At 38.8% G+C, this 12,398-nt stretch overlaps 1 protein-coding gene across 12 annotated transcripts in view; it reads right to left on the bottom strand.

The window, feature by feature from the left end:
* Positions 1 to 7,248: 7,248 nt before the first annotated feature.
* LOC124554028 (zinc finger protein 729-like) overlaps positions 7,249 to 12,398 on the bottom strand; it is a 117,850-nt gene continuing 112,700 nt past the window's right edge. For 11 of the 12 annotated variants that reach the window (XM_047128054.1, XM_047128061.1, XM_047128058.1 and 8 more), the window contains one exon: positions 7,249 to 10,471. In XM_047128054.1, the coding sequence (XP_046984010.1) occupies positions 8,818 to 10,471 (1,654 nt within the window). In that variant the 3' untranslated portion in view covers positions 7,249 to 8,817. The remainder of the gene's footprint in view (positions 10,472 to 12,398) is intronic. The other variant, XM_047128065.1, reaches the window with a different exon arrangement.

Raw genomic sequence — 12,398 nt, 5'->3', positions numbered from 1 at the left:
CAGGGAGACTTTTTGCTTCCTGTTCTGTAGATATGACTTAAACCACTCATATGCTTTTCCATTTATACCATAGAATTGTAATTTCTCTAACACAAAGTCATGGTTCACACAATCAAATGCTTTGGATAAGTCACAGAATATTCCTACTGGTGACATTTTACTATTTAAACACTTTATTATGTAGACAATGAAATTGCACATTGCTGTCTCAGTGGAACAGCATTTCTGAAATCCAAACTGTGATTTACTAAGTATCCCATTACTGTTGACATAGCTAACCACTCTTGAGTACATTACTTTCTCAAACATTTTTGAAAATGCTGTAAGCTAGGATACTGGCCGATAATTATTGGCATCTGTTGTATCCCCTTTATGTAGGGAGGCCTGACAATGGATATATTTTAACCTGTCTGGAAAAAATCCCTGAGTCAGTGATGCATTACATATGTGACTCAAAATATCAGCTGTAATTGCTCCAAATTGTTTTGATGTCGTCTACTCTTAAAGAACATTTATTTTTCAATGATTTAATAATTTTCCTTATTTCACAAGAGTTTGTTAGATGAAACCTAATCTGACTAAAATTTTTCAAAACTGACTCTTCCATGTGCTGCCTGGCTTTTTCTTTTGAACTATTCTCACCAATTTTTTCTCCTATGCTTAAGAAATGATTGTTAAATACATTGGCTACCTGTGTAATGTTGGTTAAGATGGTCTCATTCTCTTTATCAGTAATACTACCTACCCCACTGGTTAGTTTTCCTGTCTCCCTTCTAACAACATTCCATATTGATTTGATTTTATTGCTGGAGTTGTTAATTTGTTCTCTAACATATATATTTCTTGATTTCCTTACAACTATTCTCAGTGTGTTACAATAATTGTTATAGTGTAAAACTACTTCTTGCTGTCTCATACAGTTTTCTTTTTCTTTCTGAAGACACATTAATACCTACAATAATCCAAGGTTTCTTTAAAAATATTGTGGTGTTACATTTAGTAATTTTCTTTGGAAAACAATGTTCAAAAAGGGATATAAATTTATTAGAAAATATGCTGCATTTATCATTAGCATTTGGATCATTATACACTCCTGGAAATGGAAAAAAGAACACATTGACACCGGTGTGTCAGACCCACCATACTTGCTCCGGACACTGCGAGAGGGCTGTACAAGCAATGATCACACGCACGGCACAGCGGACACACCAGGAACCGCGGTGTTGGCCGTCGAATGGCGCTAGCTGCGCAGCATTTGTGCACCGCCGCCGTCAGTGTCAGCCAGTTTGCCGTGGCATACGGAGCTCCATCGCAGTCTTTAACACTGGTAGCATGCCGCGACAGTGTGGACGTGAACCGTATGTGCAGTTGACGGACTTTGAGCGAGGGCGTATAGTGGGCATGCGGGAGGCCGGGTGGACGTACCGCCGAATTGCTCAACACGTGGGGCGTGAGGTCTCCACAGTACATCGATGTTGTCGCCAGTGGTCGGCGGAAGGTGCACGTGCCCGTCGACCTGGGACCGGACCGGACCGCAGCGACGCACGGATGCACGCCAAGACCGTAGGGTCCTACGCAGTGCCGTAGGGGACCGCACCGCCAGTTCCCAGCAAATTAGGGACACTGTTGCTCCTGGGGTATCGGCGAGGACCATTCGCAACCGTCTCCATGAAGCTGGGCTACGGTCCCGCACACCGTTTGGCCGTCTTCCACTCACGCCCCAACGTCGTGCAGCCCGCCTCCAGTGGTGTCGCGACAGGCGTGAATGGAGGGACGAATGGAGACGTGTCGTCTTCAGCGATGAGAGTCGCTTCTGCCTTGGTGCCAATGATGGTCGTATGCGTGTTTGGCGCCATGCAGGTGAGCGCCACAATCAGGACTGCATACGACCGAGGCACACAGGGCCGACACCCGGCATCATGGTGTGGGGAGCGATCTCCTACACTGGCCGTACACCACTGGTGATCGTCGAGGGGACACTGAATAGTGCACGGTACATCCAAACCGTCATCGAACCCATCGTTCTACCATTCCTAGACCGGCAAGGGAACTTGCTGTTCCAACAGGACAATGCACGTCCGCATGTATCCCGTACAACCCAACGTGCTCTAGAAGGTGTAAGTCAACTACCCTGGCCAGCAAGATCTCCGGATCTGTCCCCCATTGAGCATGTTTGGGACTGGATGAAGCGTCGTCTCACGCGGTCTGCACGTCCAGCACGAACGCTGGTCCAGCTGAGGCGCCAGGTGGAAATGGCATGGCAAGCCGTTCCACAGGACTACATCCAGCATCTCTACGATCGTCTCCATGGGAGAATAGCAGCCTGCATTGCTGCGAAAGGTGGATATACACTGTACTAGTGCCGACATTGTGCATGCTCTGTTGCCTGTGTCTATGTGCCTGTGGTTCTGTCAGTGTGATCATGTGATGTATCTGACCCCAGGAATGTGTCAATAAAGTTTACCCTTCCTGGGACAATGAATTCACGGTGTTCTTATTTCAATTTCCAGGAGTGTATATATCTTACCAGTTTACATTTCCTAAACTTTCTCTGAAGTGATCTATAGATACCGGGTTGAGCACACTTTTACTTAATGGTTTCTGAAGTGTACACCCCGTTATGTTTCGTAAGTTAATCAGTTGTGCATCATGGTCAGATAATCCATTAACCACAGGGAAAGCATGTGTTTGTTCTACATACAAATACATTATCTATTAGAGTACTACTGTCTTGAGCTATATGTGTAGGGATACTGATTACTGATTCTAAGTTATATGTTGTTAACAACACTTCTAGTTCACTTTTCCTATCAGGATTGCTTAGAAAAGTTAACACTGAAATCACCCCAGATTAATAACTTCTTTTTGTCTGACAGACAGCATAATAGGGAGTCAAACTTTTTTATGAATAGCTCCCAATCTCCTAGTGGAAACCTGTACACTGTTGCTAATATCAACATTGTCTAGCTGAAGTTAACATGCACAAACCTCAAAGTGCTGATCAACACAAAATTTGCTCACTTCAACAGTTTTGTATCTATACCCTTGTTTTATGAAAATTGGAACTCCTTCTTTATCTAAAAGTGTAAGATGCTAAATGATACCCATTTATACTGACATTTTCCATCCCCGCAGTTACATGGTGCTCAGACAGACAAAGTATACCAATCTCATTCTTATTTTCGAGATCATCTAAATACAGTATCAGCTCATCTACTTCTTTTTATTCCTCTGATATTTTGGTGAAGTTGAAATCATCCTTAGCTTTATCCTTGTTTGCTGTGCATGAAGTTTCTTTTCTTCTATTTTCCTTGGTTGTTGTCTGTCTGGAAATTGACTTTAACCTAAAAAAACCTGTCTGCCTTGGTTGCAATAACCACAGGGATCACCCCTTGTGTGACTGTGGCCCCCCCTTACAGTATCTGCTAATAGAGAAGCTAATTTATCTTCCCCCTTCCTAATAAGGCGCAGGCCATGTGTAGTGTAGCCTCACCTACCAATAGCATCAACTGGACCAACACTCATGTGAGACTTTGCCGGTGTCTGGAGCATCCTGTTCAGTTCTGTGTTAACACGCGATACCCAGGGCTGATCATAGCACTGAAATACCTCCAAAAACCCAACATTCGTGTGCCCAGTTTCTGTTCTTATTTCATCCAGATCACTCCTAATACTATACCCTGGATTCATAGCCAGGCTGCTTACTGCTCCCCCAACTATAATTACCTGATTTTCCTTCTCAAAGTCCTTGCATAGCTGACATAAGTTTTCTGTCACCTGGCTAAGACTAGCACTTGGTTTCACAAAACTTGTGACCTGGTACTCTGTCCCTAATTTCTCCTGTAGCTGTTGGCCCACACCCCTCCCATGACTGCTACCTATAAGCAGAATTTTTCTTTTCCTATTCTGGTTTGATCCCGACCTGTCTTTTTTCTTTAAGCTAATATTCTGCTTCAACCTACATTCAACTAAATCTGGATATGGCCCTTCCTCCACTATTTCAGATAGTAAGCCAAACTGATTTCCTAACTGAATTTTATAAGTTTTATCAACTGTTTCCCTTCTTCGTCCTTTGCTTGCTACCTTTTACCAGCGCCCAGAGTCCTTTTCCTCCCTTAGCTTAAATAATTCCAAATTCGCGATTTCTAATTCAGCCTGAAGTGCACAAATCTTTGCCGCCAGTTTCGCGATTTTTCTATCCTTTCTATGTAACCTACACTGCAATGGAAGAGCCTCATTATCTATCCTTGTTTCCTCTCCGCTACACTCTCCCCAATGAAACCACAACCTACAGTCTATACAGAACACTCTCTCTTTCAAATTTCTACAGCAACCACCACACTTGTCACACATGGTTTGATAGTAAAACGTAACACAAAAGCAGAAAATAACTTCAACAGCAGAATAGTTTTTTAACCTGTCCTAGTATGTAACTAAACATTAATGTAAACAAACTTATAAACTTGGCTCAGAAATTTTTAATCAACCACACAAATTCTGGATGAGAGACACGAATTAATTTAACTTTGAAGAGCTAAGTCTAGTCAAAAACAAATATCTACACTCATACGAAATTTACGCCAAAATATGTAAACAACAACGCAACTGCCGGCCTTTACAAAATATTTCCTTTTCGATGTAATTACGTTTAGAAAAGCAAAACCTTCAATACATAGATTAGATAAGAAGTAAATGCACTAGTCTAAAATGTAATATTAACTAAATTAGCTCTTATTCCAATATTAATCGCTTAACTTAGTGAGAGCTTCATAAACGCACATCTGCCTGGCTACAGTGTTGTCATCCTAAGTACATGAAATAAGATTTAATAAAACAATGAAAGTGTTACAGTTGTCTTAATGAGATTAGTTTATTATGGATATATAATCAGTTTGTAATGTATCCTTCAATAACTTTGTAATTTTAACTTTTATACTACAAACTGCAGAGATTATAGGAAAAGTAATAAATCTTATTAATATTATTGAGCTAGGCCTCCTTTTGTATGGAAATAACCAACCAACCTTCGATGATGCACCCATCTGATGCAGTGTTACAGCCTTTCATGATCTGCGAGGCTAGACCTTCACAACTGGTGACAACATTTGCTGGCCCCAATGCTGTCATTCTGAACCACAATACTCCATCACTGTCCACTGGCATCACCATTGCACCAGCTTAGCCACTGCCCAGCTGGTGTATCTTGGCAGCCCTCATGCTGTCCCTGCTGGCTCAGTACATGGTCAGCACAGCTGTTGCCTCGGCACCACCACACCACTGTATCAGTGCATCATTTCAGTTGGCTGCGTATATTCCTACAATAGCCAAAATTGGCCAATTCGAACTCTAAATTACTGTACTATTATTTGTCACTTCTTAAATACTTTTAGTTTTCTATTCATGTCCACTTTTTTTACTGCATTTTGGAAATTATTTGTTTCCCCTATTAGAACGTTGCATCCTTTAGCAAGAGCCACCGGTCCAAAGCAGCATTTTCAAACATCAAACTACTACTTTTATAAGTTTGAAATAATTAGCCTGCTGCTATGGAGGGGGAGTGAAGTGTGTGTGGTAGATTGATAGACCGAGTGGGGAACACTTTATAAAATACGTTTCACTTCAGCGCTGTGGCTAGTCAGGGGCTAGTTCTGTATCAGTTACCACTGTATATGCCTTGTTCACATTCATACAATTCCGACAGAGGATACTGATGAGGAGACACTTCCGAGAGGCATCCTTAGTGAGGAAAACCTAGAAAACCATCCAGCAACCAATGAGACCGCTGTTAATGGTCACATGGGGCCATAGGCCATAGCCGGGATAAATTTGGCTCACTATTGGCAACCAGCTTTCAGTCTGATCAGAGGTGTGCTTCTATTCCATTCTCCAGCACTATGCCCCTCAGTCTGTTAATGGCCTTAGAAGTAAAGTTCTGATGTAAATACCAGTTAGTTGTTTTAAAGTACTCCTCATTGTTGTTTATTTTAAACAATATGCTTGATTACCCTTACTCCTGGATCCACAACCTACAACTGACTTGTCCTTGACAATTCTTATACAACAGTTTATTCTGTAGTGATTAGCTTAGGTTATTATTTTAATAGGTGCAGTTACACTCTTTAATTTATGGCTATGTACAGTGTTTATGTAGACTCAGTTCTTTGGATGGTTTTCCACACAACCACTGAATATGTTTATTTTCTGCTTACATCTCATGTACCAGAGAAACACTATATGACCCATCCTTAGCTGACACCTATAGATATTCAGTCCATATTGTGTACCTTTTTTTAACATGTTACTACAAATTTTACTGTTTCTTAGAGATTCATATTATGTATAGTCGCCACGCTTTGTAGTACATTTTCATATTCATTGGAATATAAGGCTATTGTCCAGAAACCCGGTTTTTCTTTCCTTTTATTGGAAAATAATATTTAATACAAATGTATGCGGATGTTGTCTAGTATGAATAACCCATACAGCAGTTGTGGATGTACTATCATGGGAAAGATGAAATACAAAGTAATCATATCACTACAAAGTGTCACAGCTGAAGTGTAGCAACACAGAACAGTGCCAATCACTTAATTATAACTATCTCCCATTGTTACACTTATGATGAAACATACTAAACCACTTTCAACAATAACAAATAGGTACGAAATCAAAATTAAAAACAATCGTTCTGAAATTGAAACTGAAGCATAAGTACAATTTCCCAAAAACCTCATGTATATTTACCACAAATTAAGAAAAATACCCACAATGGAAACATCTTTGAATATAACACAAGAAATATTTAGTGCTCACGTTCTGAGCTCTCCCAAGTGTTGTTCTTGTGTATAAAAAAAACTGGAATCAAATCATAACACCTAATGTTTGTTTACCTATTTCTTTTTTTTTTTTTTTTTTGTAGAACTTTTGCAGTATTAGATGCTGAACAAGTAATTAAGAGCTTTGTTGGATAACACTTACCTATATTATATCTGAATTATGTACAGAGCTTTGTGAAACAAAAATATTTCACAAAAAATATAGCTATTGTGCACTAGTGTAAATGGCAACCAAGAATGATGAATTTCTTAGATTACACATTTCCGCATCTGACCCATTTACATGAAGATGCACTGATGGGCAAAAATGTCATGAACACTGTTCATGAGGAGAATGAATGCCACGTTGTATGCACATGATGCAGTAAGCAGATTACAAGTATATAAACAGACCACAGATTTACACTTCTTGTTCTATCAGTAAGATGAGCTGCAAACATGTACATTTAATGATGTAAATGACTTTAGCAAAGGGCAAGTTAAAGTGGCATTGCAGTTGGGAACTAGAACCTCAAAAGTGGTGAAGTTGGTACAATGGATCTTTGCTACTGTTGTGAACATCTGAGGAAAGTGGCTGAAAGGTAATAAGTCCATCACATTATGATAAGATGTAATACATCTATACTTCTTCACAAAGTATGGAGGTCAGAAGCTTGCCTGCTCTGTAAAGCTGGAGATGTGGCAATATGTGGCATATCTAATGACAAAAAACAACGCTGGGGCAGCCATACACGTTTTGGAACCCACAGTTCAATGTACATTGTTGAATGTGTGGCTCTGGAACATATGGTCACTGTATGTTTCCATACCGATCCACCAAAATGTTCACTTGCAACTGCAGTGTGCAAGGGATCATTGAGGCTGGAGTGAAGGTCAATTCAAATGTTAACTGTCAGGATGGGTGACATTTCCTGTTACACCAGGTCAGTTGCACATCCAGATATGCTATCATCTAAATGAATGGCACCAAATGGAGGGCCCATTATGCTTTGGGGGCAGTCACTTTGGCTCCTGTGGCACACCTGTTAGCAACAGAAGGCATCATGACAGTTGCAGACTACGTGACATTCATTGCAACTGCATGCATTCCTTCATTCCTGGTGTGCTCTCCCATAGTGGAGGCATCTTTCAGCAGGATAATTGTCCTTGTCACATGTGCATGGTCTGAGTAGCATGGTAACTAACACTGATGTCTTGACCATACCATTTAGGTAATCTGAACGTGTGGAATACAACTGGTGCAACATACACCCAGAAGCATGTAAATGATGTGTCAAGTCCATATCAAGTAGAATTGTCAAAGTACTGTATTCCAAAGGCGGCCAAACATGCTATTAAGCAGGTTATTATATTTGTTGTTATGTTTACTAATGCAGGATTAGTACCAACAAAACATAAATGTACACACTATTAATGACACACCATGTCTCTTGAGAAAACATATCTGAGTAAAATAATTGTTATAATCATGTTTCTCCAGTATTGAGTTTACTAGCCTCAATGAAGCTAGTGCCATGAATATATTTTTACTGTCACTGTTTCTAAAATTCAGTTACAAGTACTACATGATGACTTTGTTTGGAATATTAAGCAGCAAGTCATCACATTTCCTTGGCCTTATACTGAATATTGCAAGATACTTATGATTACTGACAAATGTAAGGATTTATCACAATTCACAATCTTCTTGTCACAAGATCAATAGGAAAAAGCAGCAGTGCTAATGACAAACACACATTTGATTCATGTTTCTTGAGTATTTGGTAATACCATTTCTTGACATATGAAACTACAGATATGAATTTTTTGTCACATCTGTTAGTACTCTATAGTACACATCATTACAAGTTTTTTCACAATTCTACCAGATTTTAAAGTTATTTCGCCAAAAGTACAATTTATTGTCCCCTGGTACATACATTATTTTATAGGCCTTGAGGGCACCAACCACGAAAACCTATTTGCACAAACTAACACATACTTACAATTTCTTTCTGACATGAAGTAATGCATGTGTCTTGAGAGTGTCCAAGTAAGTGAAACTTTTGTCACAGATACCACATTTGTGAGGTCCACTTCCAGTGTGTTGAAATGCGTGTGTCTTGAGATCACCTGATGTAGCAAAAGATTCCCCACAGATCTCAAATTTGTGAAGTTTCTTTCCAGTGTGAATTAATACATGTTTCTTGAGATCACCTAACATAGTAAAAGATTTCCCACAAATCTCACATTTGTGAGGTTTCTTTCCAGTGTGAAGTAATAAATGTTTCTTAAGATTGCCTAATATAGTAAAATATTTCCCACAAATCTCACATTTGTGAGGTTTCTTTCCAGTGTGAATTAATAAGTGTTGCTTGAGAGAGCCTGACGCAGCAAAAGATTTCCCACAAATCTCACATTTGTGAGGTTTCTTTCCAGTGTGAATTAATGTGTGTTGCTTGAGATCACCTAACCTAGTAAAAGATTTCCCACAAATCTCACATTTGTGAGGTTTCTTTCCAGTGTGAATTAAGGAGTGTTGCTTGAGATCACCTAACCTAGTAAAAGATTTCCCACAAATCTCACATTTGTGAGGTTTCTTTCCAGTGTGAATTAAGGAGTGTTGCTTGAGATTATCTAACTTAGTAAAAGATTTCCCACAAATCTCACATTTGTGAGGTTCCTTTCCAGTGTGAATTAAAACATGATTCTTGAGATAGCTTGACGCAGCAAAAGATTTCCCACAAATCTCACATTTGTGAGGTTTATTTCCAGTGTGAATTAATGAATGTTTCTCGAGATCACCTAACATAGTAAAAGATTTCCCACAACTCTCGCACATGTAAGGTTTCTTCACAGTGTGAATTAATGTGTGAGCCTTTAGATAACGTGACTGGGCAAACCATTTGTCACAAATATCACATTTGTGAAGTCTTTTCCCAGTATGAATGGAAACATGTCTGTTGAGAACACCAACTCTAGCGAACAATTTGCCACAAATGCCACATCTGTGAGTTCTGTTTGCAGTAAGTAGATCAGCCTGGGCACTGTCATTAACAGCTATAGACAAAGTTCCATAATTACTTGTTTTCTCTCTATCATTTGTCATGTGTGTGTTACATAAGTCATTAGAGGGCTTGTTTGAATCTTTCCAAGTTTCCTTACATGAAGACTGGTCATTGTGTTCTGTGACAGAAACTTCTGCCTCGCTATCCAACGAGGTAGTGGTTTGATGCTCATAACTATGTCCATATTTTTCATGACTGTCTGCAGTTAAAACTCGACAATTCTCACTCATTCTCATATGCTTTTTCAAGCCAACATTACTGTGAAATACCTCACCACACCACTTACAAACATACGAAGGTGGTTGCGTTCCACCAATGTGCATAAACACATGCATTATGAGTCTGTATTTTGAAGAAAAGCTCTGTTGGCAGAAATTACAGCTATATACATGTAATTCCTTTTCCCTCGTACTACAGTCATATTGGGTGGCAACTGAGCATTCCTTATCAACAGTCATATCTTCTGTATTGGTACTGAACCCATGTGTTGACTTCTCCATGTCTATCACCAACTCATCCTGGACCAGTCTATGGTGACAAGGTTCTTCACATGATATGCTGCACCTCCCACCAGTAGTCTGAGTAAATCTGAAGAGTGAGGAGGATATTGTTAAATATTGAGATATACAACAAAGAAAAAATATTTGAGTGACCATAAATCCAGTACTATAAGCCACAAGTCATAAAAGTGCATACGAATTGACATATTCAGTAACTGTTACTGATTTAAAATTATAATATTCCACCAGAAGTAAAGAACTGATGAGGTAAAAGTGGTTTAAAACGAAAATAACCAGAGGTAATTCGATAATGATTATTCTGAGTCACTGCCATTTGATCTGAAATTTTTAGATTAGAACTAAAATACTTCACTTTCACGTGTTACAATCTTTTTAAAATACAGTGCTAAAAGTCAATAGTCTACAACAATTTATGAAATGTATCAAAAAATTAATCAGTTACATGTTTTCATTCAAAATTTTTAAGTTCAAGGTATTTCAGATTTATTTAAGAGAAATAATTTCTAAATGTTCCTCTTCGATTATGTTAGCTCTGTAAGTGCATTCTCCTTGTTTCGCCAACACTTTCACCTCCACAAATGGTAAATTTATTTCACCTGGTAAACAATTTTTTTTTGTTTGATTCCAAATAAATCAATTACTAGTGCAAGCATCAATATTTTCATTCGTTATCTTCAATGGTTGTTGATCAGCTGGACAATGACTGTTCATGAACAAGAATCAATGTGACATCAATCAAGGGAATTAATTTGCATACTGATGAATGAATGTGAATGACACACGTGCAGATGGTTTTAATCTAAAACTGTTTTTGGCACTGCAACTTATATGAAGCCTTCCACAAATGGAAATATTGTCTGAACAGATGGAAATGGTTGCAAATTTTCCAGTACACTTGGAGTGAGCCTTCTTGAAAATTTTTACATCTTCCCATCATCTGGTCTCCTGGCATTGCAGAACACCGTTGACTGAAGGACACACACATAAATGGTCACATCACCACCCATTAAGTACTGAAGGGTAACACTACATACTGAGTGGCGGTGATAACAGCTGATGCATGAGCTACACCTGTAGTATCTGGGTTTCATTATTATACCTGCAGTTAAACCCTTTCCCACAGAAAAGAACTGTAATGCTTTTCAGGTCCCCAGTACGTACATAGGTGGATATGAAAGATTACAAACTACTGAAGGTGTGCAGGCTCCAGAGTTTTCTCTTGTTCTGACTGTACCTTTTGACTTTTTTCCATTGTGTTGAGTATATAGTTCTGTTAGGCATGGTATCTGGTAAATTTCGAGTGTTTTTGAACAATTAATTGGATAACACGACTTTTTTAAATGTAACTGGTATCATGGTGTGTCAGATTCTAGAAGTTGACAACTGAATCACTAAATATTGTAACTTTTATAACTCAATAATTTACAACTTGTATTTTCATACACATGAAAGTGAAGTAACTGAACACCAATAATGATAAAACACATCAGAAAAATATGCAAATAAGATTTCAAACAAATACCTTTCTGTTTGTCAAAGTACTAGAAACAAAACTTACAATTAAAATTTTACAATATGCCAGTCAACCATAAACCAACCAGAATAAGAAACAGAATTTCTGGAAAGCTCTAGCAATAAATAAATTTTGAGGTTTTTATTTATAAATTGTTTTAGAGGCCACCATGTAAGCATTGTGTAGATACTGGGTGCTTCTGTCATATCCCTAACCTTCACTGCACAGCATTTCGTGTGGCAGGTACATTAATAAACTATTCATCTACATCTACACAATTACTCTGCTATTCACAATAAAGTGCCTCGCAGATGGTTCAATGAAGCACTTTCAAACTCACTCTCTACCATTCCAATGTCGAACGGCGCACAGGAAAAACGAGCACTTAAATTTTTCTGTGCGAGCCCTCTTTCTCTTATTTTATCGTGATGATCATTTCTCCAAATTTAAGTGGGTGCCAACAGAATGTTTTCCCAATCGG

Source organism: Schistocerca americana, chromosome 11, assembly GCF_021461395.2.
Source record: "Schistocerca americana isolate TAMUIC-IGC-003095 chromosome 11, iqSchAmer2.1, whole genome shotgun sequence".
Classification (NCBI taxonomy): domain Eukaryota; kingdom Metazoa; phylum Arthropoda; class Insecta; order Orthoptera; family Acrididae; genus Schistocerca; species Schistocerca americana.
Note: the sequence above shows the minus strand (reverse complement) of the source record. Positions and strands in the feature narration are given on the sequence as shown.